Source organism: Cyanistes caeruleus, chromosome Z (genome assembly GCF_971803275.1).
Source record: "Cyanistes caeruleus chromosome Z, bCyaCae1.hap1.1, whole genome shotgun sequence".
Taxonomy (NCBI): domain Eukaryota; kingdom Metazoa; phylum Chordata; class Aves; order Passeriformes; family Paridae; genus Cyanistes; species Cyanistes caeruleus.
The window spans coordinates 71,920,093-71,946,400 of record NC_141732.1 but is presented as its reverse complement, the minus strand read 5'-3'; the positions used below and the strand labels follow the sequence as shown (position 1 = coordinate 71,946,400).

Below are 26,308 nucleotides of genomic sequence, written 5' to 3'. Positions count from 1 at the left end.
GACTAGCAGCAGGTTTGCACGTCAGCCCTACAGCAGTGAGACAGGGGATGAGGGATGGGTAAGGATGCTGCAAGCAGCCCCTAGACCTCTGTGAAACTGGGGTGCATTGGTGTAGCACAAGCTTGTGCCCTGTGTGTGCTCCACTCCACCCTCTTGCTGGTGTGAAAGCTAAATCTGAGCTGCTCATCCTCTGGGAGCTGCTACTGCCACTGGCGTCCAATTAGACATAATTAAAAAATTAATTCTGAATCTGCCACCTGGCCAAACCAGGCAGGATATTCTGTATGGCAGAGAGAGGGCTGGAGGGTGAACTCGGGGTAGAAAGGAGAGTGGCAGATTCAGGTTCCCCAGTCCTGGTACAATGACCAGGGCTCCTGCCCAGGCTGCCCAGCACACCTCCACGCCAGGCTGGCTCCCCGTGGGCATATCCCACACCAAGGCCCAGAGACAGAGGCAGCAAACCCCTGAACCCACCAGCACTGCCATGGTCCTTGCCAGCTCATCCCTCCTCCTGCTCTGCCAATCCCATCCCCACAGTCTTCTCCAGCTGCCCCCCAAGCCCACCCCGCTCTGGCCAGCTGGGGCCCAGCTCCAAGCAGCAGTTTTAATTAGATTGCAATCCTATTACATAGCTGCCTGCCCGCCTGCAGTTGCTAATCCTGTTAAGCATCCAGTAAATCTCCCTGTGCCGGGCTCTGTCCCCAGGGGTACAGGGAGGGGGGCTGCTGGCAGGTGGGCTCTGCTGAGCTAGGATGTGGCTGCTAGGATGCAGAGCTTTGCCTCAGGATTCCACCATGAAGACCCCTGCAGGGCTGAGAAATTATCAGGAGACTGGGGAAGTCTCCAGTGGAGTGAGAGGTGTGAGTGAAGCTTTCCCTGTCCTCCCTGGTCCACCTTGACCCCTCTGAGCAGCAGAGTGAAAACCCCTATCTTTGAGGCACACACACAGCCCAGGTGTCTGTCACCACACCATGGTCACCACTGGCAACTCTGGGTGCCGAGCCCACAGGTCTGACCATAAGCCACACAAGGAGCAGGGGCTGAGAAAGGGCTGTCCCAACCGGGTCACAGGGTACAGTCCATGCAATGCCCCTCCCATTGGAACCCAGTGCCCTGCAGAGACAAGGCTGGTGGCAACAGCAGGGACACAGGATCACTAGTGCACTGCTCCTTGGGTGTAGCGACATGTGGTGTGCTGAGGCAGGCTGCCCCAGGCAGTGGGGTGACACCAACAGGCTGTGGGCTCCTGGGGATGTGGCCCTTGCAGGCAGAGCCCTCTCAGACCTGTGCATTGCCACAGCAGGCAGCACCAGCATCATTCCCAGCTCATGGGCTCACCACAGTCCTGCAGGCTTGGAGAGGATCCTGGATGCCCTGGTACAGCACAGCTGCCCCTGGGTCAGACATTACAGCCATCCTGTGAGAGCACAGTGCCCCAACAAAAACATCTCAGCCTTGCAACCTGTCGTGCCAGGAGCCAAAACACTGCAGCCTCTGCTCCCCACCTCTTGCCAGCCACTTTGCTGCTCTATGTCAGAGCTGCACCAGCTCCAGACCAGCCACCATAGAGTAGCAGCTCTGACTGAGAGCCAGAGACTGTTGCCATTCCTCCCCTCTACACCCAGCCACATCCCCTCAGCAACTCCATGGCCTGGCAAAGAGAGGAGGAATGTGACCCAGCTCAGCCTTGAGACCCCAATAGCTCTGCCCCAGACTGAGCCACAGCAACCCCTGGAGACAAGTTCAATCAGGCTGTAATTGGAAGAACAGGGTGGCACAGGTGGCTGTGTGCCTGCCCAGAGGAGTCCTGGCACTCCCAGAGATGGGTGGCCAGCAAAGAGAGTGGGTGCCAAGCCCCTCAGGGCTGCTGTCCATGACAGAGGAGTCTGAGCTGGCGTCAGCATCAGCTGGTACAAATACTGTTGATGGAGGCCACAGCGGGGTCAACGAGCCCCAGCTCCTCCTGCTCATTGACACAGAGCTGGTACCCACATCCCTTGCGCCGGGGCAGCGGCCCCAGGCGCCTGCTGGGCTTGGCACGGGGCGGCAGCAGGAAGCCAACGCTGCCGGCAATGAGCAGGTGCCAGATGCTGTGGATGTAGAAGTAGTTCTCCTCTGTCTCCACGAAGGCGTAGAGCAGCACGGCCGCCGCTGCGATCAGCGCCCCTGGGCACAGGTAGAAAGCCCAGCGCTTCCAGGTCGGTGGGTAGCAGTGGCGGCGACGGATGGTGCGAGCCGTCTGTGGTGGGAGAGGACATGCTGGAAGGGGGACCCACCGCAAGGACAGGCACAACCTCTGTGCCATGGTGACACATCCCTCAGGAGCCAGGGAGAGGGGTTCATGGGGAAAGGTGAAGGCAGCAGAGGGGAGATGCTGGCAGGAGGAGGATGGGGACATAAGGGTCACATCTTACCCAGGCGACGGCCATGATCCCCAAAGCGAAAAGGCTGGGCCCCAGAAGGTTCCAGAGCCCGTGACGGTCCATCTGCAGAGCCATGGAGAGCAGCATGGCCCCCAGCAGGTACAACACCTGTGAGGCAGTGGGGCAGCCATCAGGATAAATCTCTTCCATGCCTGCCCTACATGCCCCCTTCCCACACTTGCCTGCTTGACTATGGGCTGGAGCCGGGCCATGGCGATGACAGTGACCCAGACAGACATGAGAGAGCCCAAGAAGTCACAAAACTGCAGCACATCGTACTCCATGATGCAGAACACCACAATACCCGGCTGGTCACAGGCATGGTAAAACTGGGGTAGCAGGGAAAGGGTGTGAGAGCTGCCCTGCACAGCGCTAGCCACTCACCTGCCCATCAGCTGCCCCACACCACACTCACAGTGGAGAAGAACATGGTGAAGATGTAGACAGCAGCTTCTAGGAGGTAGTGGCTGCGGACAGCAATGGCCACGGGAGGTACAAACATGACATTGCTGAGGCACAACAGCAGTGTGGAGAGGAGCTGGAAGCCATAGGAGAAAGCCTCAGCGTTGTCCGTGCAGCCCCAGCCGTTCCAGCCTGTGACCAGGGAGAGCTGCCATCACCACTGCACCCGCAGGGGCCGGGAGGGAAAGGGGACCCCTTTCCAGCACCCTGCAGAGGCCTGGCATGAATGGACTACTGGGATACATGACCCACAAGGAGAAGGGGAGGATGCTGGGGGTCTGTGGGCGCCTGGCTCAGCTCTCACCAGCTTTGCACTCGCAGGCAGCATACAGGTAGTTGTTGGTGCGCAGCAGCTTGCACTGGCCGTAGATGCCGCAGTCGTTGATGCAGGGTGAGAGGTAGGCGCGCAGGTACACCTCAGCTGTCACATTGGTGCAGGGCTCAAACCTGCAGGGTGAGAGAAGGGGGTCAGCCCTCACCTTGGGCCCTTGAGCAGCTCCTGCCTCTACCAAAACCACCTGTGGCACCCAGTTTTGGCAGGTGGAAGACCCAGAGACTGGGCAAGCTTGAAAATGAGTTCCTTTGGTGCTGCGTATGCTAGCTGAGAGCTGGTCCCCAAGGGTCCTGTGTGCTTCAATTGTTTGTGCTAGCCTGAGTGAGCAGGAGGAACATGGCCACACTTAAAGCCCCTCTGCCTTTAGCAGCACACTTAGCTTGTTCTTATTTCATTTGGGTTTTGCTGTACAAACACTGCACCCTGCCCTGCAACGCCTGTGTGTGAACCTGCCAGGGAAAGACTGACTGACAGGCAACTCAGCATGAACTAGAAACACAGCAGAGGAGTCAGGGCAGGCACACCAACCCCACTACCCTGTGCCACCCCACACAAGACTCTGGGCACTGCCAGCACCTCCTCAGCTCCACCAGGAGCACAGACAGCCCCACAGGCCGATGGCACGTACCAGCTGCTGGCTGGGCACTCACAGGCACCCCAACACACACAAATATGCACAAAGTGCCAGCTGCACGTGTGTCTGCTGTCCACTGACTGTGTCCTCACACAGTCAAATCTGCACAGAACATAGACATCCCTGAATGCCTGAACAAAGCTCTGGCTGCTTGAGCAAAGCCCTGACTGCTTGTACAAACCAGAATATGCACACAGAGCTGGCTGCACGTATACACCCGAACACGCATGCAGTGCTGCATGCACGCTTGCACCAAACGTGCATGCAGCATCACCCACACTTGTGCATCTCACATACACACACACACACACCAGCCTCACTCTTCCACAGGGCCCCAGGCAGACACAGAGGCCAGGAGCAGAGCCACAGCACAGAACCAGTCCCTGGAGATGCTGAGCAGAGTCTCAGCCTGACCAGAGATGCCCCCTCACACACAGAGCAGAGCCCTGTCCTCCCAGCAAGAGCCCGGTCCCCTCCCAGGCATGGGTACAGATGGGCCCTGCCGCGGAGGCGGAGAGGCACTGACAGATGCCCGGCGTTCGCGAGCTGACAGGCATTTCCTAACCGCGAGACAGAGGGAAGAGCCGCGGGGACCCACAGATGGTCAGGCAGACGCGAGATGGAGCCACCCGTGCCCACGCAGCACTCACACGGTGACACACAGCCCGCAAAGCCACGTGCACACACAGGAGCGGAGACATGCAGTGCAGGGGACAGGCACACCCACAGACCCAGGCACACACAGGTACAGCGAGGGGATGTGCTGGGGCTCTTACCCGTGCTCCGTGGCACAGAGGGAGCGCAGGCTCAGGTACCAGCTGCCTGTCTGTGGGTAGGGGATCCGCAGGCGGCTGAGGGTGGCTGTGGTGTTAACGGAGAGCAGGAAGCCTGCCAGAGACTCTGTGGAGGCCAGAAGAGCTCTTGGTGAGCAGAGCAAAGTGCCCTGGACAGAGCTGGAACAGGGACAGAGTACCCTGTGCCAGGTTCCAGGGCCACATGCCCCCATGGTCTCTGCAGCCTCCCCCGCCCAGCCTCTTGCCAGACACAGTGGGGTGTGACCCCATGGACATGGCAGTATGAACATGCACAGCCCAGCCTACCTGTCTCACAGGTGACCGAGGTGTTGTCACCGGATGTCAGTGGGACTTCATGGTTTAGACACCCAAACACTGTCACATTCTCACCACACAAGGAGCTCTGATGGCAGAGGACATGGCCTTAAATCAGTGCCAGGGGTGTCCCCTGCTCTGACAGCACTCGGATCACAGCACACCACCTAGCAGTGCCCTACCCCACTACCCTTTACCCAAGAACACCCTGAACCTAGGGTGCCTGCAGCACCCTAATCCATTCTCCATCACCCAAAAACTTCACAACCACTGCGTATGACCCCAAATCCTGTTCCCTGCCCTGCTGCAACCTCGACATCACCCATCTCCCATCCTGCCCCGTCCCAAGTTACCCTGCCCCATTCAGGGTGTATGTGGCCACCTCACCACGTTGAGTCGCAGCTCCAGGTTGAGCACCCCACCACTGTCCAGCACTGGCAGGAGGTTGATGACGAAGACAGCAGGGCGGTCAGGCGGCACTGACACGTTGGGCCCGAAGAAGATGTAGAAGTGGACGGAGAAGGTGTCCAGCTCGTTGCGCAGCGTGGGCCGGACAGGCCAGCACCGCTCTCCGGCATGTGAGGTGGCAGGGATGGGGACTGGATGCTTTGTGTCATTGGGGCTGGTGGGTGGAGGGCTGTCCCCCAGCGCCAGCCCGCCCGCAGACCCAAAGGAGTGGGGCATGTTCATGGAGGCACTGGAGGGCAGGAAGGGTGGCCGGGCCAGGCTGGGTCGGGAACAATCTGGAGGGACAGAAACATCAGCCTGGGCACCACACAGCTCCAGCACCCTCTGAGTTCCCACCTTCCCTTCTTGCCTGCCATTCATCTCCATTTGCAACCTGGCCCAAACACCTCACAGCATTCCCATCCCAGCAGAGCCAGGTATAACCCTGCGCCCAGCTGCAGACAGATCCTGTGGGCATCCTTTAACCCCCACACCAAAGCAGAGACAAGACCATGCTTTCCCCCACACCTCCACATGCACCCTCACCTGTGAGCTGCACGGTGACCTGGAAGGAGACAGTGCCTGGCACCCCAGGGTGTTTCTCCACCAGCACGTAGTACCAGTGCTGCCAGAAGGGCAGGTCCTGTGCCAGCTGGCAGGGAGTGTGTTCCCGGCAGTCCAGGGTTGTGGAGTTGTGCAGGGGGGGAGCCTTGGCCCGCACACGCAGCCAGAGTGGGCAGCCCTCGGCCCCACGGCACCGCAGCACCTCCACAAGCACTCGTGACGTGTAGCTGGGCACAAAGACCCTGTGGGACAGCAGTGCCAGGTTGTGCCCAGTGCTATGGACTAACAGGCTGGAGAGGGAAGCCAGAGGGACAGGACACCCTCATCTCCCCACCCTGAGGAAGCCCCCTCCTTAGGAGACCTTCTTGCACTCACTTGTAGAGGCAGGAGCGGTTGTGGGGGGCCATGCTCTGCTCAGTGACATGACCAGGGTACAGCACAGCGATGTTCACCAGGCGCTGCACGATCAGCTGTGGCTGGAAGAGATACTGGCACTCCTCGTAGAGCCCCTGCACCAGAGGAGAGTCAGCACAGGGCAAGGGGGGGCCACAGGGCACTGCCCCCACTTGAGACACCTGCCCTGGGCACTGCCAGCCCAGAGAAGTGAGACCCCAGCCCTGCCCCCCTACAGTCCCTCCAGGCCCTTCACCTTAACAGAGATCTTGCCCTCATCTTTGGGCAGGTGGGCAGCCAGGAACCAATCCCCAGGCAGTGGGCTGGTGACATTGAACACTCCTGTGGTGCGGTTGGGCAGGGTCCAGGTGAGGGTCAGTGCGAAGGAGCCAGGGACGGCCGTGTCCCTGGGGAAGTGCGTGTGCAGCGGGTTAATGACGGAGGGAGCCCCTGAGCGGAAATACCTGCAGGAGAGACAGCAGTCAGCAGGGTGTAGGCTGGGCATCGTGGCAGGGCCAGTATGTCTTATATGTGGGTGTCTTCCTCTATGCTTAAATACATCATGGAAGCCATCTGTAAGCTGGGACCTTTCTGGAGACTGAGCTTTCCTGAGTGGGTGTTCAAGCAAAACAGTTCATCTATGAGATGCACAAAAGAGTGGAGCCTGCATTGGTCCTGGGAAGATGAATCATGGGGAGGAAGTGTACATGTTGTCTGGGTTTTGGCTGGGATAGGGTTCATTTTCTTCTTAGTGGCTGTTTCAGTGCTGTGTTTTGGATTTAGTATGAGAATAATGTTGATAACACACTGATGTTTCAGTTGTTGCTCAGCAGCGCTTACCCTAAAGCACTTTTCAGTGTCCCATGCTCCCCCAGAGAGCAGGTGCACAAGATGCCAGAAGGGAGCATGACCCAGAGAGCTGTCCACATAGAACATACTCTGTTCCATATAGAGCCTCCTGTCCAGTGTATAAACTTGGAAGAGTTGGCATGGAGCCACCAACCACTGCTGGGGGACAGGTTGGGCATCAGTCAGCATGTGGTGAGCAACTGTGTGACGAATCACTCATCTTTCTCATGTTTTATTTCTCTCTCTCCTTTTCGTTACTGTTGTTATTATCTTTGTAGCTGTTTTATCATTAGTGTTATTGGCATATTTATTTTGATTAGTTAACTGTTTTTATCTCAGCCCACGAGTTTTACTTTTTTTTTCCATGATTCTCCTCCCCACCACGGGAGCGGAGGGGCGGTTAGTGAGCAGCTGTGTGGTACTCAGTTGGCAACCTGCTCTAGTGGAACGTGTCCCATGGTAGCAGGTTGGAACAAGATGATCTTTAATGTCCTTTCCAACCATGATTCTTTGACTCTATATGTACACGTGCTTGTGGAAGCAAAGGAGCAGGCAAGAGCAGGCAAGCTGTGGGGCAAATCCAGGCAGGAGCAGCAGAAGCAGGCAGGAAGGATAAAGGCAGGCCAGGCTGCTTACTCACACGGTGATGCTACGGTCTGGACATTGATCCCCAAATGTGCCACCTTGCTCCTTGAAGGTGATGAGATTCCAGACGGCAATGACTGTGTCCTCAGGAATGTGGAAGTGGAAGAGCTCGATGCTGGCAAAGGAGCGGAAGGGGCTGAGCTTGCGTGGTGTGCGGGTGAAGTAGTCGGTCACAAAGAGCCCGTCTGCAAAGGAGACCCAGGGGGCTTTCAGTAGGGTAAAGGATCGGGGAGAGGGTTGTGGAACACCCTCCCCAGAGCAGGCCCACCACCCAGACTCTGAATATGTCACAAGCATCCAGCAGCATAGAGGCAGGAGGGGCTGGGACAGTGCCATTTCAGTGAATCCCCAGGACTGAAGTCAGCTATCCCCAGGTGTGTCTCCCAGCCCTGGCACAGTCTGCATCATTCCTGGTTCAGCACTGCCTCAAGTACAGTTCACTGAGCTGTGGCTGCTTATGGCCTGTAGCCTAAGGAGCCCAGGGCCCTGTCTACTCATGCTCTGCTCCCTGCATTTTACCTGTAATAAGTAAAGAGACATTCTTCATGGCTTCAGCTGTACCCTAGCAGGTCAGCTCCCACAGGAACACACATTCCCACTCATCTGCCTGCTGGAGAGGCTCAGCACTGAGCCCATCATAAAGTGCACAGCTTCACCCTAGAGCCACAAGAAGAAGGAGCAAGCAGAGCGCTTCCTGCACCACCTCCCAGCTCTCCCATGGTTTGTGGAGGAGGAACGGTGCACATATGCGTGCACATATGCACACGTGGGTGCAGTCTGCATGCACAGCAGAGTGGAGGCGTGCAAACCCACACCCACGGGGGTGTGTGCCTGTGCACAGCCCTATGTCTGAAAGACACTTCCTGCAAGCCCACAGCACAGGTGCAGGCCACCTCCCCCAACCAGCTGCCTGACAGGTCGATTTTCAGGAATTTCCAGGAGCCTCAGCAGCAGAGAGACAGCCACTTCTTTGTCACAAGGGAGAGCAGGATGCGAGACAGCAGCCATAACTTCACCTACCATTACCATACTACACCAGTGCCAGCCTGGGAGACCAATCCATTTTTCTCTAGAGACTTATCAAGAATGAAATACCCCTCTTCACAAGCCGCTGGAAAGGGGGAGGCCAGCAGAGGGTGGGCTAGGAGCAGGTCTGTGCCCAGGAGGACTCGTCCAGTGTGAAGCGGGATAGCTGAGAAGAGGGTCTGTTTTTCACCGCATGTTCTTGGGCAGGAGTGTGCGCATGTGCCTGTGTGCACGTGTGTTTGTGCTGCATGTGTGCAGCCCCAGCAGGCTGTACACTGACATGCATCTGCTCCCTTGTTTGGAACAAAGGCAGCTCCCCCTCCCCTTCACTCCCAGCCGGCACAAGCCAGGCATGAAACACCTGTCTCCTCAACACGAGAGCATCCGCTCCCAATTTCTCCAGCGGGAACCACCCGGTCACTCCACACCCCACGTGGGGACAGTGACCTGGCACGGGACCCCATGGAGGGTGTTGAACACACCTCCAGAAGGGTAACTGAGGGAAGGACCCGGAGTTACCCAGTCCCAGTGCAGCCCCGCACACTCACTTGCCCAGGGCAGGGTGAGGGAACCGTTGTACACAGAGGGTCAGTCTGAGGTGCCATGGCAGTGCAGCCAAAGCACGGGAAAGGCGCTGGAGGATGGAGCAGAACTGCTGTCCATGGAAGCGGAATGGATGGAAGGAGAAAAGCCAAATCCCCTCTGCTGCAGGCCTGCGGCCGGAGCCGCAGGACCCCAACCCCGGTGCTACAGCCTCAGGTCCCGGTCGGCTGTCAGCACCGCGGACAGCTCCGCGGCCGGCGGTCAGCACCGCGCACAGCTCCGTCTGCCGCCCCAGCGCTGCACCCCGGCACCGGCCGCCCCCGGCCAGCTTCCCCCTCCCCAGGGGATGCCCCTTCGAAGCCCCCAAGTGTCTTTCCACATCCCGGTCACTAAGGCAGCTCCCTGCCCCATAGACTGCTCCTGGTCTCACATATTGTCATCGATGCATCCTCCGCACATCCTGACGCCCCGCTGGACACACACCCCCGTCTCTTGCAGGCTGTTCATCTCCCCTGCCCCCTGCACGCACACAGCCTTCTGCCCTGCATCTGCAACCCCCCGGGCCCACTCACTGCCCACGCACACGCCTCTCTCCCTGGGTGTTCCACTGCCTGTGCACTGCCTGCGTCCTCCTCGCACGCACAACTCTGCACCCACTGCTCATCTGCCTCCGTGCCCCATTGCATGGGTACGCCGTGCTCCACGGCATGCTCATCCCTGTGCCCCACTGCACGCACATCCACGCATCCCATCCCACAGACATCCAGTACGCTCTACACAGGCATCCCTGTACCCTATTATGCAAACACCCCGCTGCACACGCATCTCTGTGCCCATCACTCATCTCGCAGTGTACGTGCACCCTGTGCCCCATGGCGCCCCACACCCAGCCGGGGACACCTCTTCCCCAAACCTCACTGCATGCTGGCCCCATCCCTCGTGCCACACTCACCGTGTCCCATCACATGTGCACCCCACATCCCAGGATGCCATCCCCCCATAGCTGCGCCCTTGTGCTCCATTCTCACCCGCACCCTGCCCCACTGCATGCACACTCACATCCCATTGCTCGTGTAGCTCATCCCAAGCTATCCATGTGCCCATTCCAAGCTCATCCCCTATGCCCCACCACATGGAACCCCGCACCCCACACCTGCAGCCCTTCTGCCCACTGCAACTCACCCACTCCCTGCCCCACTACATGCACACCCCGCATCCCATTGTTTGTGTACTTCACACCCATCCCAAGAACATCCCTCTGCCCCACGGCAGATCTCATCCCTCTGCCCCACAGAGCTCTGTGACTCACGCCTCCAGCCCTTCTGCCCACAGCAGACACCCCCGTGTTCTATTCTCACCTGGCCCCCGCCCCACTGCGTGCACACCCCACGTCCCATTGCTCGTGTACCTCACACCCACTACACTCTCATCCCACTGCCCCACGGCACACTTTCCTGTGCCTCACCGCACGGAGTTCCCCGCACCCCGTGCCTGCACCCCCCCAGCCCACCGCACACACCCCCGTGCTCCAATCCCACCCGCCCCACTGCGTGCACACCCCACATCCCATGGCTCACGTACCTCACACCCATCCCAAGTTCATCCCTCGCGTCCCGCCACACGGACACCCGCGCCCCACATCTCCTGCCCAGCGCACACACCCCCCTCTTCCGTCCTCACCTGCCCTCCGCCCCACTGCGCGCACCCCCCACATCCCAGTGCTCCCGCACCTCACACCCATCCCAAGCTCATCGCTTGCGTCCCGCCGCACCGAGCCCCGCTCTCCGCTCCAACACCTCTTCCACCCACCGCACACACGTCCTCCGCGGTATCGCCTCGCCCCCGCCGCGCCGGCACCCTCGACGTGCGTTCCCGCGCCCCGTCCCGCGCTCGCCCCGCCGCCCCACACCCGCGCCCCCCGCCCCGGTTCCCCGGCGGCGCTCACCGGCGGCGGGCGGCGGCAGGAGCAGCAGCGGCAGGAGCAGCAGCGGCAGCGGCAGCGGGAGGCGCTGCCCGCCGCCCCCGCCGCCCCGCCGGGCCATCGCCGCCGCCGCCGCCGCCGCGGCTGCCTCGGGGCGCGCGCCTCCGGCCGCCCCGCCGCGCACCGGCGGCCCTGACGTCACCCGCCCCGCCCACCGGCACCGCCTCCCGCGCCGCCATTGGCCTCTGGGCACGCCAATCACCGGAGGTCCCGCCACGCCCCGGCCGCCCCGAGAGACAATCCACCTCCCCCGCAAACCCCCCGGGATGGAGCCGGCGCTGACCGGGGCACCGGGGGACAGCCACACGGGCGGGAATGGAGATGGAAAGCTGCGGGAAAGGGAAACCGGGCTGGAACCCGAGATACGGGCCGGGAACTGGGGCACAGGGCTGGGGACAGGGACATGGCGCTGGGGACACGGACACGGGGCTGGAACGGATATATGAGTTGGGAATGAGGGCACAGGGCACAGAGACACCGGCTGGGGCAGGGACACGGGCTGAGGCCAGCAACAAGGCGCTGAGAGTAGGAACATGGTGCTGGAACTGAGATACGAGCCGGTAATGGGGTCACAGGGCTGGGGGGGCAGGGACATGTCTCTGCAACCGAGATATGGGCCAGGAATGGGGTCACAGAACTTGGGAGAGGGGCATGGTGCTGGGGACAAGGATATAGGCTGGGAACAGAGATATGGAGCTGAGGGACAGAAACATGGGGCTGCAGAAAGGGACATAGGTTGGGGGAGAGGGACATGGGACTGGGGACAGAAACAATAACTGGGGACAGTGATGTGTTTAGGGGAATATGTCCTGGGCACAGAAGTATATAATGGAGGGGGACATGGAGCTGATGGCATGCCCTGGAATTTGGGAAAGGGATGGGAGGCAACGAGGGCTACTTATGGAGCTGGAGGTGGTGGGGCTACCTACCCCAGGGCGGGGCTGTGTAAGGTGGTCAGGTGCTTTTCTACCTGTGGCTATCACTTTCTTAAAGCAAATTGTAATATGTATCTTAGAGAGGTGTCCCACAGAGGGGGTCTGGGCAGCATCTCCAGGGATGAGGATATCTTGTGTGGAAACGATCTCATCACACTTTCCCAAACCCCCCTGACATCATCCCCAGACTCCCCTGACATCACCATCCTCCTTGGCCATAGTGGAGGCAGCAGGTAACTACTCATGGGAATGCTCCTCTCCCATCCTGTGCTCCCCACCGGGCACTCTGGGAGCTGCAGCAGGAGCAGCCACACCACTGTGCCCCAGCCTGACTGCCCAGAAATCCTTCCCAGAGCACAGACGCCCTCCAGGCATGGCTGGGGGTCCCCTCCCCAGTGCAGACCTCACCAGCACAGCTCTCTGGCCAGTGGCTTCTGGCACAGAGATGTACAAGGACTGTAGTCCCTCGAGGAGAAAGCTGGTCATGCTCTCTTTGGGAAATGGACAGGAGAACTTCTCTCCCTTCCAGACACTCTCCAAAAGCTACAGGGTCCCATCAGAACCTCATGAGACTAACCTGTACTCTCTGTGGGTTCCCATGGGGGTCTGGGGCCAGGTCAGTCCCTGATGGGGAGCCAGCAACCACCCTCTGGGGAGGAAGGAGCACAAAGCCAGGCTGGGAGTGGGTTCACCAAGGCCAAGCAGGTGTGAGGAAGGGCAGAGTGGAATGGAGAACTGGAACATCCTCAACCTTCCAGGAGCCGCACTTCAACCCCACAACCCCCAGACATTTGAGACTGTCCCGTGGCCCCACGCCCCACTGGTGTGTGGGGTGCCCCATGGCCACACAACCGGGACCGCAGAAAACCAGGTGTGCCCCTGGCAGGACTCACAGTGGGGTTTCACTGCTCTGGAGGCAAGCAGAGGGAAACAATGCCCGTACCCCTGCCCGTGTCCCGGTGGGGTTCTGTCCTGATGGTTCTCCAGCGCTGGTCCTGGTCCGGCCCTATCTCACTCTTCCCCCCTCCTAGTCCTGTTCTGGTTCCATCGCTTCCGCCGCCCGTTCCCATTCCCGTCCCGTTCCCATCCCGGTTCCATCGCTTCCGCCGCCCGTTCCCATTCCCGTCCCGTTCCCATCCCGGTTCCATCGCTTCTGCCGCCCGTTCCCATTTCCGTCCCGTTCCCATCCCGGTTCCATCGCTTCTGCCGCCCGTTCCCATTCCTGTCCCGTTCCCATCCCGGTTCCATTGCTTCTGCCGCCCGTTCCCATTCCTGTCCCGTTCCCATCCCGGTTCCATCGCTTCTGCCGCCCGTTCCCATTCCTGTCCCGTTCCCATCCCGGTTCCATCGTTTCCGCCGCCCGTTCCCATTCCCGTCCCGTTCCCGCTCCCCCGCGGCCGTACGTTTTACCCTCCGGCCGCCAGGGGGCGGTAGCGCCCCGCCTGGCCGTGCCCGGCGGCGCTCTGTCCCGCGCTGTTCCCGGCCGCTGATTGGTGCGCGGCGCCAGCAGCGCGGTGGTGACGCCATTCGCGGTGGCCGCGCCATCCCCACGGGGTACCGGGGCTGCCGGTCTAGCCGCGTGCTGCGCTCTGTGCTCGGTACCGCGGCCATGGAGTTCCCGGCCGTGCTCTTCCCCTCCTACTTCGGCGTCGGCCCGCCGCGGGAAGAGGGTGGCTCCGCGCCGGTCGCCGGCTGGGGCGAGCACGGGCAGGTGCTGGAGGGTGGCCCCGGCCGCCGCCAGGTGAGGCCCTGCCGGGGGTGCGGACCGGCCGAGGGGACCGGTAGGACGCTTAGGGGCCGCTCTGACTCTCCCCTTTCGGTCCCCGCAGGTGCAGCCGGCGTTCGTGCCCCGCCGCGGCGTGACGGGTGAAAGGTGGGAGGCCGCCGACCCTGCGGCTGTGCCGGTGCTGCTGCCCAGCGAGGGTGAGAGCGGGAGGGAGCTCGCTGCACGGGGCGGGAGCTCGCTGCACGGGGGCTGGGGGATGTGTCTTCCACCTCTATCGCTACCACTGTCCCACGGTGCTGAGCGATGTCCCGGTGCTCGTGTGCCAGGCGGCCTCTGCCTTCTCCTCACAGACGGCTGGATCCCCTTGCCCGCGACTCAGGACATTTTGTACAGCAGCGGCCTGTGCAGGAAGCTCCGGGCAGGCAAGTCCGGAGCCACTCTAGACTTCGCTAAGCAGGTGTGGTTTGGGGCATTGTGTCCTGGCAAGGACCTGGGGGGCAGCGTGGGACCTTTGCATGCACTGACCCTTTTCCCTCCCACACAGCTGGGACATTTCTTTGTGGATCACCCAGAAGACGCTTTTGGCTCCCTGGGGCACCTGCTGCACAAGAACTTCCACCTGGGAAACTCCAAACTGAAGGTCATTGTCTGTCCAGGGATAGCAGTGCTGTTCCCCACCCTTCCCCTTGCCAGTCTCAATCTCTGCCCCTTACTCCTGCAGAGACCAGCCCGGAGTAGCACCATCCGGATGACAGCCCTGGTGGAGGACATCGACCGCCTGGAGGCTCGACGGTGAGTGTCCCTGTGTGCGCTGCCCTGCGGAGGTCTGGTGGAGCTCCTGCTCCGTCCGCACACCTGATGCTGTCCATGCCCTATAGCGGCTGCCCCCGGCAGCACTTGGCCTCCCGCCTGCGCTGGTTCTCCCACCTCTGCCGTGACTGGCTCTTCGAGGTGCCACTGGGGCTGCTGGCAGACTGCCTGCACGAGGAGCTGATGCAGCAGTGGTCCAACTTGCTCTTTGACGACAGTCTCACTGGGGGGGCACTGGCCTGGTTGCCCCCTGAAGACGGTGGGACACCCGTGGGCCGCCTGGTGCACCCTGGAGGGAAGGCCATGAACCACCTCTGTATCCTTCCCCATGGGGTGTCCCTGAGGAGGGAATTGAGGGTTGTGTTGCACTGCCCTTAGCCATCAACCCAGATTTCCAGGATGTGGTGCTGGAGGAGCTGCCCCGTGCCCGGGGCTCCCCAGCACAGTTTGAGCTCAGTGGGCGCATCCGGCAAGTGGCTGCAGCCCGTGTGGATGGACAAGGTGAGCCAGGATCCGCATCTTGAGACAGACAGGATGTAGTGGGGAGAGACAGCAGGGGGCCCCTAGGATGCTGCCAACTCACATGCCACCACCTTCCCCCTGACAGATTTTGTTGGCGTCCGTTCAGACTATCACTGTGGTGTTTGGAAGGTGCCGGGCAAGGCAGGGGCAGCTCCCACCCCACTACAGGTGATCCACACGGATGTGCCTGCCTCCTGCCTCACTGTCAGGTAGGTGCTGGAGGAATGGGCTGTGCAAAGAGGGATCTCTGCTGGCACAGCCCTGCTCCGTGTGGTGGGTTCTGTTGCCCCATGGTGATGCTGTGCCCCCCATCCTCCAGCCCTCACCTTCCCGGGGAGCTGTCTGTCTGCACGCAGAGCGGGACCGTCTACCTCTGGAGCGTTGAGACCGGGTGAGATAAGGCACTCAGGGCTGTCTAGGGATTCATGCAGACAGTCTCAGGGGGTGGGAGGCCCAAGTGACTGGGGCAGCCCTGCCCCATGCCAATACTGCTGTCTCCTCACAGGCTGCAGCAGCTCCGCCATGACCCCCAGACCATGTTTTTTCGGGACCATTCATCCTGGCGCTGGAGTGACTTCACTGCCCACCCACGGGTGCTCAGCTGTGCTGACCGCACGGGCCTGCAGTGCCTAGATGCCCGGGTGAGCCAGGGAGGGTGGCTGTGGGGCTTGGGGCAGGCAGGGAAGAGGATTCCTCCGCCCAAAGTGCTGACTGCACCCCATTCTACTGCTGCAGGCCCCCAAGAGATGCCACTTTGACTTGTTCAAGGTGGGCGAGGAAGCTGGCTGCCAGCAGGGTGAACGTGTGGTGCTGCCCATGTACCTGGGCAGGGCTCACCCCTCACAGTACCTTGTCACCACCCAGGTGAGTCCCATCACAGCTGGGAGCTGGGGAAGACACAGCGCACAGCTGTGTCTCCCGAGTGCCTGTAGGGCATGAGGCTCTTCCAGCTCAGGGGAGCTGCCAGTGTGTTGGGATGTGTCCATCTGAACCAAGACTCCTGTCCTAGTTCTCCATGTATGTGCTGGACGAGCGGTTGCCACTGATGCCTGTTCTGAAGTGGGCACACATGATGAAGGCCCCTCCAGTCTTTGCACACCTGATGCCAGGCAAACCCGGGAGGAGCCACAAGGTGCTGCTTGGAGCATCCCACACCCAGGAACTGTTGCTGTTGCAATACCGGGGTAAGAGATCAAGCTCAAGAGTGCTGCAGAGCCAGGACTCCTCTGTGCCTGTGTCCCAGCCTCTGCTGCTAAGACCAGCTGCTGCTCTGAGTCTGTGCTCACCAGAGTTGTTTCCTCAGGGGGCAGCCAGTCAGCTTGTCAGCTGGCTGGGACTCCACAGAAGCTGCACAGTATTGCAGGGTGCCTGCAGCATCTGCCCACCCAGCTCCCTCACCGTCACCACATGCTCCAGCAGCGCCTCACAGCCCCAGCAGCAGGTGAGTGTCCCACACTGCTCCAGGTCCTGGTTGGGGAGAAGGTGGAATGGAGTGGAACTGTAGCTGTTGTCATGGCTTGGCTGGAGGATGGCTGAAAAAGCAAAAGCAAAGTCCCAAACAATCCTGTGGAAGAGATTAATGACAGAAAATTATGTACAGGGCAGGAGCCATCAGTGAGGATGCCCACTGAGGGGTGGAGGCAGCCCCACTGCTGGCCAGGCCCCTGGAGTATCCCCAGGACTGGAACTCCGTTGACAATGCCTTTCCTGTTCCTGCAGGGCTGGCTGCCACGCTGGATGAGGATGCACTGCACAAGTCCATGTTGGTTTTCCAGCTCTCTGAGGCTGGGGATGTCTTCTGCCAGAGGCTGACCCACAAGCCAGCACAGCCCCCTGCACCCCCATCAAGGGATGAGGTCACAACAGCCCCTGGCTCTTCCCCTCTCTTTGAGGCTCCAGCCAGCAGCCCACAAGGCTTGGGCGGTGAGGAAGAAGAGGAGGAAGAGCAAACATTCTACTTGTCCAACCTGGAGGTGATTATCGATGATGAGGAAGAGGACATGGGCACACCAGCACCCCTGGAGGAAGCTGAACTGCAGGAGCCCTGTGCGAACTCCCAGCCCTCCCCAGAGGTACCCAGCCCAGCTGCAGCCCTGCAGTACCGACGCTGGCTGAGGGCACTTTCCAGGGCCTGCAGGGAGCCCCCCCAGCACAGCTGGCCCCCCAGCCTCAGCCAGAGGCGCCTCTTCACCCGCAAAGATCTGGAGGGGCCAGCAGGCCCCAGCAGCCTGCAGAGACAGATGCGCCAGCGGCTGCGGCAAACCATGCAGGAAGGTGGCCGCATCCAGCGCTGGGAGCCTTTGGCCCTCCAGCCCCCTCCCCAGCCACAGACCCTGGAGCCTGTAGATGGTCTGGACCCCCTAAGTGTCCGTCTGACAGCAGCTTGGGCTGGGGACTGGGAGCAGTGGTGGGAGGAGAGGACAAGCTTCAGTGTGGCACAGAGGCAGCGGGCTCTGCGGGAGCGGCGGCGGCGGCAGAAGCGAGCCCGGGGCCACCGCAGCCTTTCAGCCAGCTTCACCTCCTCCCTCACCTACCAGTCTGAGCTGTCTGAGCTGAGTGATACGGGCCTCCCACTGCCCTCCCCTGGCCGCCCACCCATTCTCTCCCAGGAGGGCTCCCCACGAGCCAGCAGCCCCCCACTTCACAGCCCCCCGGCCTCACCAGTGCCCGATGAAGCCCTGCTGTCTTCACAGAGCCTGCGTTGCCGTGGCATCCCTAAGGAGCGGCGGAAAACACTGCGGGACTACCTGTCCGTGTGGGCAGAGGGGCCCCCCGAGCCACCAGAGCCCCCTGGTAGCCAGGCCAGCCAGCTGTGCATCCCTTCTTCGCAAAGCCAGCTGTCCTCCGCCTCACAGCCCCTCCGCAAGCGCCCACGAATGGGCTTCTGAGTGCAAATAAACCTGCTTGGTACAGCATTCCTCCCTATTAATTATTCCTTAATTAAGGAATTAACAATTCCTTAATTGTTTGGTCAAGGCACCCACCCTTAGGGGCAGGGGAGGTCCCGCCCGAAATTGGGACTCCCCTCGGGGAGGGAGTCTCCATCTTCCCCGGTCGGAGGGTCTTCGCCGGGATGCTCCGACGGGAGGTACGGCCTCAGGCTTGGTCGCAGGCGGGCGCGGGCGCTTTAAGGGGCGTGGAGGGGGATGTGTGAGTGACGGGGCGGGAGCGGCGGCCATGGCGGCGGTGCTGGCGCGCTGGGTGGCGCGGGGCGCGCTGAGCCCGCGGCAGGTGGGCGCGGGGGGACGTGGGGATGGGGTCATCCCGGGATAAGGGGGTCACACCGGGGTGTGGGGGGTAACAGGGGCACCAGAAGGACCGCACCATGCTCGCCATTACTTCCACCCTCGGGCAAAGTCCGCGGCGGGCATGAGCGCCAGCATGCGCACCCCCACAGCACTGGGCCTCGGAGCACTCGGGCTTACACCCCCACCCCAGCCTGCGCCCCCGTGGGCACAGCCCTCCCTCGCACATCCCAGGGCACAGATCGCCCTCAGCCCCGTGGAAAGTCCCCTGGTAGCCCCGCGAGCCCCTTGTCACCCTCGTGACAGGCTGTACACAGTCCCCTACCAGCCCCCTGGGCATCTGCCCCTCTTACCCCCCCATGAGTGTTTCCCCCGTGTGCACCTGACTATTGCCCCATGCAGTACCCCCTGTCACAGCAAAGCATCACCCCACGTGCACCCCACCATCACCTCTGTATGCACTAGCAGGACGCCTGTGTGAATCCCATCACATCCGCCATCATCCTATGCATTAGTCCGATCACCCCCACATGCATCCCTCGCCCATATCCCAGCGTGTGCTCAATGTCATCCCCCCCATGTGCATCCCCCCAGGTGTCCCTCACCAGCTCCACGTGCACCCCACCATCACCCCTGTATGCTTCCCTCCATCACTCTTGCATATGTGTTCCCCCACGTACCCCCACCCACCCCCACCGCGGTGTCCTTGTCCCCGTCCCCGTGGGCACAGGCTGTAAGCCAGGTATGCCCCTCAGCCCCAGCGGTGCGTGTCGGCGCCCGGCGGGCGGGACGGGGAGGTGGGCAAGGCACAGCAGGCAGCAGCGGCTGGCGAGGAGGCAGGAGGGCAGCCCACCATCTTCAGCAAGATCATCGACCGCTCCATCCCTGCCACCATTCTCTATGAAGATGACAAGGTAGCTGGAACAGCAGGACCTGTGTCCCCACCAGGGCAGGGGGGCAAAACCCACAGCTGCGGTGGGGCTTACCCTGCACCCCCTGGTAGTGCCTTGTCTTCCGTGATGTGGCCCCCCAAGCTCCCGTGCACTTCCTGGTGATCCCCAAGCGTCCCATCCCCCGGATCAGTCGCGTGGGTCCCCAAGACACTGAGGTGAGTCCAGAAAGGTCCCTGGGATATTGGTGGTGGTCATACATTGCTGACCCTGCCGCTCCTCCCTTCTTCAGCTGCTAGGGCACTTGATGGTGGTGGCAGCACGCACAGCGCAGACAGAGGGGCTGGCTGATGGCTACCGCCTTGGTGAGTTGGTAACCCCTACTGTAATGTGAGGCAGGACCCTCACTGCTGGTCCTGGGGACAAAGGGAGTGGCCTGACCATTGTACCTTTCCTAACAGTGATCAATGATGGGAAGCACGGCGCACAGTCTGTCTACCACCTGCACCTCCATGTGCTGGGGGGGCGGCAGATGGGCTGGCCCCCTGGCTAACGCCCACTACCCACTTGCTCCCCAATAAAGCATTTCCGTGGTGGTGACTTCAGTGGCTCTGCATCAGGGTGACTTTTTTGAGGGTGGAGGTAGCTGGCTTTGGCAGGGCTGGCCTTGATTGTCACAGCAGTAGAGTTGGTACCCTGCTTTTTGCAGAGGGTCTGGGCTTCCCACAGCTCACAGGCAAAAGATTCGTCTTGGTGCTGGACTGGGGGAGCAGGCTGGGTGCCACAAGGTTGTGTCCAAGGTGGGGAACATCTTAGTGGTGTCAGTAGCGCACCATGTCCGGGGCTGCCCACCCAGCCCCACTGCCACCACCGAATCCTCACATCCCTGAATGTCCCGGCTCTGCCTCAGGCTGCCACCCTCCCCCCCGTGTTGTTGCCAGAGCCCTGCGCTGGACGCTGATGTTTCCTTGCTTTTCAAAACCAGTTAATTCCACTAGATTGATCTAAAAGCCCTCGGAGCAGGCTTGTTGACTGCACATGTACTTCTTGTCCACCCCAGAGGGGCCTCTCTGGGAGCTCCCAGGAGGATCATGGCCCTGAGCAGAGCACAGGGCAGGACAGGCTGTGTGGTGGGTGGACCTGCTGCCCCCTCCCTGTCCACATACCCGTGTACTCCCCCACAGTGCAGCCACTGTACTGCTTGTGTGTGCACTGCCACGCTAAACTCAACTGCACTGCTTACCCCAGCCTCCCCAGCTATGCCCCTCCCAGGACAACTCGCTGTATTGCTTACCCCAGACCCACAAGTGCGCACTGAGGAAAACACACTGTACCCTTCACTGCAGAGCCCACAGCTGTGAAGCCCCGAGGGGGGCGGCACACAGCGCGCCGCCGGCTCTGTGCGTGCACGGCGCTGTTTACAGGCCTTGACCGCGGTCTCGTGCCTGCACGTGTCCGCGCCGGCCCCGTGAGGGGAGCGCACGCGGGGGCTCGGCGCATGCGGCCGCCCGCTCCCTGCCGCGTGCCTCCCGCGCCCGCCGCTCCGTGGCCGGCTGCCGGGGCTATATTTAGTGGCAGGGGCCGGTGCTGGCGCGGTGTGCGGCCCACCTGGCACCGCCGTCGGGACCGCCTGGGCCCCCGCCAGCCGCCGCGCAGGGGACCGCAGCCCGCCAGGGAGAATGGCGGCTCTGTTCATCTCCCGGCTCGGTGGCGCTGGGCGGCGGGGGGCCCCCGGGAGCTGTGTGGGGCTGCGGCAGAGCCCAGTCACTTCCCACACATACACACCCAGTATAGTATGGGGAGTGTTTTTGGGGTGTAAATGAGCCTTAAAATTGCTGATACTGCTGCTTCCTGCCTCCGAGGCTCAGCGCGGGCTGCGACCACTCTTGAACTCAGAACAGCCCTGCCTGCCTCTGGGATGTGTACCCCAAAGACGGCTGGGTGTCCCTGCGGAGGTGGGGACGCTAAAGAGGAGGCAGGGATCCCCAGGGCATCATCCCTCAGGGCTCGCCCAGAGCAGTCCCACAGGGAGTGCTGTACAGGGCACAGGGCACAGGCTGGCACGCGAGGTCAGGGCCAGTCGCTTGCCGTCGTGTTTCTTCTTGTGCCAGGTTTATTTTACCAGTCCCCGAGCAGGGGCAGGGCAGGACAGTGGGCACAGCCCCATGGGGCCGAGGCGGGGGGGGAACGGGGGCCAACGGCTGTTTTGGTTCCTTAGCCGGAGAGGATCATAAATGACGCAAGTTCCCAAAAGAGCCGGGCGGGGGGGCTGTGAGGGATGTGTCAGCCGGCGAGAGGCAGCCAGATGTGCTCCAGCAGATCCAGGGCTGCTGCCCCGAGCTGATTCTGCCAGAGCACAGCCCCATCGACCACCCCAGGGCGGTTTTCCGCACCGTGAGTGCGCGCACCCGGGGTTGGCATCGCCAGATTCCCTGTCCCACAGTGTACTTCGGTTCTGTTAGTGTCTCTTCAGTATCCCTCAGGCACCCATGCCGCCTAGCCAGGCTTTTGGTAAGCCCACAGGTGTTTGGTGGGGAATCTGGGGATGCTCCTAAGAAGACCGCCAAGGAATGCAAGCTGGGGCAGGGTCCCCAAGCTGCCACCCTTTCAGCATGAGATGTGGTCTGGGTGGACCTCAGCGACCACAGCTGAGCACTGCAGTATGACCAGCAGCATGCAATCCAGAACCTTCACAGTGAGCTGCCAGCCCTAGGGGCACCCCGCCCTCGCCCCCCCCTCCCGCGGCAGCAGGGCTGATTTGGCCCCAGGATGGGGGAGCCATGAGATGAGCTCTGGACACGTCTCCCAGCTTTCCCTCCTCCCCGCAGCTGTGCAGCAGATGGGCTTGGAGGAGCCCCTACTTGGCACAGGGCCGAGGGCCCACAGGGAAGAACCGTCCCCAGTGGGGCCCCCCCGGCCCGCCGAGGCCAGAAGGGCCGAGCACATCCCCAGCCAGGAAAAACAGAGGCCCCAGCATGGAGCACACGGTGCCCCGTCGGCACACACCACAGAGCACTGGAATAACAGCCCTTGCTCCCAAGCCTGCCGCCTGCTATCAAAGGGCCCTTCTTCTGCTCGGCTTCTGCAGGGATGGGGCCGGGGGCCCATCGAGGGCTGGTGGTGAGAGGAGGCAGCTGCTCCACGCCGGCGGGCACTGGCTGCACCCAGTCAGGCGCCGGGCACGTCCCGCCCCATCACCCTAGCCCAGATGGGGGTCCCTGGGGCAAACGGGTATATGCCACTGCCAGGCCCAAGCGGTGTGGGGGTCACTTGGGTCGAGTCGTGGCGAGCAGTGTGTCCTCAGGAGCCCTGGGCAAGTCCCCAAGGGGCTGCGTTGGCCCTGCCCAGGCACGGTGCACCCCCGAGAGCCCCTACGGCTAGCTTTGCCCTATGTGGTGGTCCCAGGGCACTGGGACGAGATGACATGGGGGGACATGGACCCCAGAGGTGGGGACAGCCCTGCTCCTGTAGTGCAGCGTGGGCGTCCCTGTGTCCCTGCAGCCCCGCGACCCCATCCCCCTACATTCCCATCCCTCTGCACTCCAATCCCCTGTCCCTCCGTGTCCCCGCGCCCCATGCATCCTCTCCCCCCTCACCGCACCCCCTCAGGCCAACCGCTCTCCCGCCCCGCCCACTCCGCCGGGACCACGCCCATTACTAGTCTAACTCATCCTCTTGCCCCGCCCAGTTCGGGCCACGGCCGCGCCCCCTCCGAATCTCTCCGCCAATGGAAAGCGCGCACGCGCGCGGCTCCACCCCCCCGGGCGCGCGGCCGCCGCGCACCGTCTCCATGGAGAGAGGCGCGTCCCGCCGCGCGCACGCGCTATGGAGCCGGGAGCCGGCTGCGCCGGGGACTGCGGCCCAGGCTGCGGGCAGCGAAACCCTTTGGGGTAACCCCCGGTGGGGAGAGTCGGGCCTCAGGGCCTGTGGACCGCTAGGGGTCGGGGGGGAATGAGAAGATGGTGGGTCCAGCCTGTGGGGAGGTCGCAGCAGGGAGGGGGCTGAGCCCAGGCAGGGGGGTGGGTTGCTGGAAGTGAAGGGGACGGAAGGGAGTTATGGAAGGAAAGACCCCTCGAGATGATAGACCCAGCAGCAGGCACTGCTTCTGTCCTCCAAAAGGAGAGGAATCCCTTGTCCCTTGCCCCAGTGTGCAAGGGACCTGGGGTCAGGACGCTGCCTGTGGTGGTGGGGAATGGGGAATGCACTCCGCTGCCTTTCTTCAGGGTCTGTTCCTACCTGCAGGGGCACTCTGACAAGCCGTGTGGGTCCCAGATGCCATGGGGAGAGGCCACCGTGCAGGGTCCAGGGTGATAAGCCCCTGCCTGAGGTGTCCGTAGAGAGGCTCCCGTGCCGCGGTGAGACACTGACAAGCACCGCCAAGAGGCTCCAGGAGATGTTAGACACAGACAAGCCCCAGGAGATACCAGATGAGCTGCCTACTGTGGCCCTACCAGTCGTGCCCAGCAGGGTGCCGTCCCCAGAGACTGGGAAGGATCCCTCTGAGATCAAGCTGCCTCCCTGGCTTGGAAAGTGGGGGACTAGCCCCGATAAGGATTCGCCCACCACAGTGCCGGCGCTGCCCCCCACCCCACCCGTGCCAGCAGAGAAGCCCAGCCAGTCGGTGCCCCAGCGGAGCCACGTGAGCCGTGACTGGCAGAAGGAGGTAACTCCATAAGGGAAAATGCCCCTCAAAGTCGGCCCCATCGTGTCGCACATGCTGCTCTTTTGAAGCTCCCTGCTCCTGGGCAGACGCCTCTCTAAATAGCCACCCAGACGAACTTGAGCTCAGCAGGATCGAAAAGGGATGAAACTCAATAGCACAAAAGGCACGGGCAGGCACGTGGGGAGTAACAGTAAGGCAGGAGGGGAGCTGGGATCTCGTTGCTGGGGAACAGAAGGTGTGTGTCATGGCCCATCACAGTGATGTGGGGATGCTTGCTTGGGCAAGCCAAACTGGGGGGCACCTGATGGACCAAGCTGTGTCACAGCCTGGGGACTCTTCATGGGTTGTTCAAATGCTGTAAGAGCACTTGCTCAGGGGCAGTCTGGGCACCCAGGTGCTTGGGACAGCCATACAAGACTGGCTAACCTCCACCAGGCAGGACAGGTCAGTCCTGCCCAAGCTGTGTCCCTGCTCCAGCTTTCCCAAGTTTCTGGCCAGAAAGACCATAACACCTCTTTACAGCTTATGTCTATAGGGGTATCAAAAGCCTAAAAGCCAGGAGCAGGACATGGGGAAGTGCAGCATGGGCTCCTGCCCCCTTCCACAGCCCCCATTGTCCATCCCCAGATAATCGTGGACCCTCTGGACTCTCGGCCAGGGAAGGATTTGGGCAGTGAGGACTTCCAGCATGGCTACCAGGGACTGCCGATCCACCAGTTTCTCTCCTCACTCACTGACAGCTCCCCCGCAAAGGACTGTCCATCTCTGAGGGCCCTGCTACTGGGGCAAGGTGAGGCTGACCCCAACAAGCCATTTGCACTCTGAAAAGGCAGCAGGGGAATCTTAGCTGGGGGTTAATGGCACCTTCCCCTCTGCAGGGCGGAGGAAGGCCACACTGGCATCCATGCTCTACGAGAAATACAGGCAAGCCTGCACTCCTGCATGAGACCCACCCCTGGGGCTTTGCCCCAGAGGAGGGGACCTGGGGAGGCAGGGATCCCAAAGCTGAGAGATGTGGGGTCTGCTCTGACTGCAGCAAGGAGACGGAGGAGGAGATCCATCCCCGCCCGAGGCGCATGGAATCTATCTCCACCACGCACCAGGACTACCGTGCCACGGGTTTCCAGTCCACACCCCAGCCCATCACACAGGTACAGGCAGTAGACATCCCCCCCCCCCCCCACGCCTCCCCACCAGCTTGCAGCAGCCTCCAGGGAGGCTGCAAGGCTCCTGTGTCCTGACGAGCATGCCATCCTCTCTGGCTCACATTTTGCTTCCACTGCAGCCTCACAACTACTTAACGGAGCAGCCAACAAGCTTCTGGATGGAGCAAGCCCGCGGGCTGCCGGTAAGGCCCCCACCACCTTGTCTTGCCAGCACCCTGGGGGTCTCAGCTGCTGACAGAGACCTCTCCAATTCTCTCTTCTCCAGGGTGTCACCGCCCTCTTTGGCAGAAACATTCCCTTCAAGAGGAATGCAGCCTTCTCCACTCCCATTACCATGTACTTGGGGCATCCCGAGCCCTTCAACCTCAGTGACCCCTACGACCCCTTGAGCAGCCAGCTTCAGCCCCACAAGCAATAAAAATCACAATGTGATTGTGAACCACAATCACAGGTGGTTCCAGCATTCTTGCCCACCCCAAGGCTGTCCTCAACCTGGATGTTTGGAGGGTGAGCACTGTGTCCCTGGGATCTCAAATCCTGTGAGACCTTGAAGTGAAATGGGAAGATTTTCAGCCCTGTTGCAAATCACTGTTGACCCAAAATGCACTGTGGTCTGAAGATTTCCTCCTTGGGCATGGAGGGAGAGCCCCTGGCACAGCCCCATCCCCTGGGACACGTCCCCTCCTGGTGGGCACATGCAGTGGGTGACACACAGCCATTGTTCCAGTCCCCAGGCACAGGTGTGTTCCAGTAAGAGGCGGCAGCACGGCAGCCAGAGCATGAGCTCAGAGGAACGCACTGCAGCCCTCACGCCAAAGCAAACCCACGGCAGCCCTGCCTTCCCAGCACCGCCCAAGCCCTCAGTAGCCACTGCTGTGACCGCCCAGCACCGGCTCCCCATGCCCACACCCTGCCCCTATACCACAGACAGACCCTCGGGA

The 26,308-nt window shown here is 61.6% G+C and overlaps 4 protein-coding genes across 8 annotated transcripts; 3 read left to right on the top strand and 1 right to left on the bottom strand.

Annotated features, from left to right (window-relative positions):
• Positions 1-1,736: 1,736 nt before the first annotated feature.
• Positions 1,737-20,938, bottom strand: TMEM8B (transmembrane protein 8B). 3 transcript variants are annotated; one of them, XM_086869640.1, is made up of 14 exons: positions 20,833-20,938; positions 13,749-16,935; positions 7,856-8,045; positions 6,623-6,830; positions 6,349-6,482; positions 5,956-6,215; positions 5,350-5,705; positions 4,954-5,050; positions 4,630-4,753; positions 3,190-3,332; positions 2,839-3,017; positions 2,606-2,752; positions 2,415-2,531; positions 1,737-2,239 (listed from the first exon to the last, which is right to left on the bottom strand). In XM_086869640.1, exons 2-14 carry the CDS (start codon positions 13,954-13,956, stop codon positions 1,904-1,906), a joined length of 2,499 nt encoding a protein of 832 aa, XP_086725766.1. In that variant the 5' UTR covers positions 13,957-16,935; positions 20,833-20,938; the 3' UTR covers positions 1,737-1,903. The 3 variants fall into 3 exon arrangements, with proteins under 3 accessions (XP_086725766.1, XP_086725765.1, XP_086725767.1); XM_086869639.1 differs by lacking the exon at positions 20,833-20,938 and having other exon boundaries at positions 13,749-17,370; XM_086869641.1 differs by lacking the exons at positions 13,749-16,935; positions 20,833-20,938 and adding an exon at positions 11,375-11,524.
• TAF1C (TATA-box binding protein associated factor, RNA polymerase I subunit C) lies at positions 13,837-18,318 on the top strand. The gene is made up of 14 exons (XM_023944007.2): positions 13,837-14,086; positions 14,175-14,268; positions 14,422-14,528; positions 14,616-14,711; positions 14,793-14,863; positions 14,950-15,197; positions 15,272-15,382; positions 15,489-15,612; positions 15,723-15,794; positions 15,909-16,044; positions 16,139-16,267; positions 16,413-16,587; positions 16,707-16,844; positions 17,123-18,318. Exons 1-14 carry the CDS (start codon positions 13,955-13,957, stop codon positions 18,289-18,291), a joined length of 2,802 nt encoding a protein of 933 aa, XP_023799775.2. The 5' UTR covers positions 13,837-13,954; the 3' UTR covers positions 18,292-18,318.
• HINT2 (histidine triad nucleotide binding protein 2) lies at positions 18,565-20,143 on the top strand. The gene is made up of 5 exons (XM_086869642.1): positions 18,565-18,634; positions 19,404-19,562; positions 19,652-19,756; positions 19,831-19,903; positions 20,000-20,143. The coding sequence occupies exons 1-5, from the start codon at positions 18,581-18,583 to the stop codon at positions 20,089-20,091; spliced, it is 483 nt and encodes a 160-aa protein (XP_086725768.1). The 5' UTR covers positions 18,565-18,580; the 3' UTR covers positions 20,092-20,143.
• Positions 20,939-21,841: 903 nt separating the features above from the next.
• SPAG8 (sperm associated antigen 8) lies at positions 21,842-25,812 on the top strand. 3 transcript variants are annotated; one of them, XM_086869638.1, is made up of 7 exons: positions 21,842-22,049; positions 23,781-24,201; positions 24,829-24,991; positions 25,080-25,125; positions 25,238-25,352; positions 25,487-25,549; positions 25,633-25,812. In XM_086869638.1, the coding sequence occupies exons 2-7, from the start codon at positions 23,932-23,934 to the stop codon at positions 25,783-25,785; spliced, it is 810 nt and encodes a 269-aa protein (XP_086725764.1). In that variant the 5' UTR covers positions 21,842-22,049; positions 23,781-23,931; the 3' UTR covers positions 25,786-25,812. The 3 variants fall into 3 exon arrangements, with proteins under 3 accessions (XP_086725764.1, XP_086725763.1, XP_023804393.2); XM_086869637.1 differs by lacking the exon at positions 21,842-22,049 and adding an exon at positions 23,271-23,428; XM_023948625.2 differs by lacking the exon at positions 21,842-22,049 and adding an exon at positions 23,329-23,500.
• The last annotated feature ends 496 nt before the right edge of the window (positions 25,813-26,308 follow it).

Bases quoted from the DNA above. Each gene is read 5' to 3' on its own strand.
- TAF1C (XM_023944007.2), top strand. From the start codon at position 13,955: ATGGAGTTCCCGGCCGTGCTCTTCCCCTCCTACTTCGGCGTCGGCCCG. The intron at 14,864-14,949 runs GTGAGTGTCCCT...CATGCCCTATAG, and splicing joins GACCGCCTGGAGGCTCGACG to CGGCTGCCCCCGGCAGCACT. The intron at 16,045-16,138 runs GTGAGCCAGGGA...CTACTGCTGCAG, and splicing joins TGCAGTGCCTAGATGCCCGG to GCCCCCAAGAGATGCCACTT.
- TMEM8B (XM_086869640.1), bottom strand. From the start codon at position 13,956: ATGGCCGCGGTACCGAGCACAGAGCGCAGCACGCGGCTAGACCGGCAG. The intron at 5,706-5,955 runs GTGAGGGTGCAT...CTGTCCCTCCAG, and splicing joins GGTCACCGTGCAGCTCACAG to ATTGTTCCCGACCCAGCCTG. The intron at 2,532-2,605 runs GCAAGTGTGGGA...ACTGCCTCACAG, and splicing joins TCCAGCCCATAGTCAAGCAG to GTGTTGTACCTGCTGGGGGC.
- HINT2 (XM_086869642.1), top strand. From the start codon at position 18,581: ATGGCGGCGGTGCTGGCGCGCTGGGTGGCGCGGGGCGCGCTGAGCCCG. The intron at 19,563-19,651 runs GTAGCTGGAACA...ACCCCCTGGTAG, and splicing joins TTCTCTATGAAGATGACAAG to TGCCTTGTCTTCCGTGATGT. The intron at 19,757-19,830 runs GTGAGTCCAGAA...TCCCTTCTTCAG, and splicing joins TGGGTCCCCAAGACACTGAG to CTGCTAGGGCACTTGATGGT.
- SPAG8 (XM_086869637.1), top strand. From the start codon at position 23,364: ATGGAGCCGGGAGCCGGCTGCGCCGGGGACTGCGGCCCAGGCTGCGGG. The intron at 24,202-24,828 runs GTAACTCCATAA...GTCCATCCCCAG, and splicing joins GCCGTGACTGGCAGAAGGAG to ATAATCGTGGACCCTCTGGA. The intron at 25,550-25,632 runs GTAAGGCCCCCA...TCTCTTCTCCAG, and splicing joins AGCAAGCCCGCGGGCTGCCG to GGTGTCACCGCCCTCTTTGG.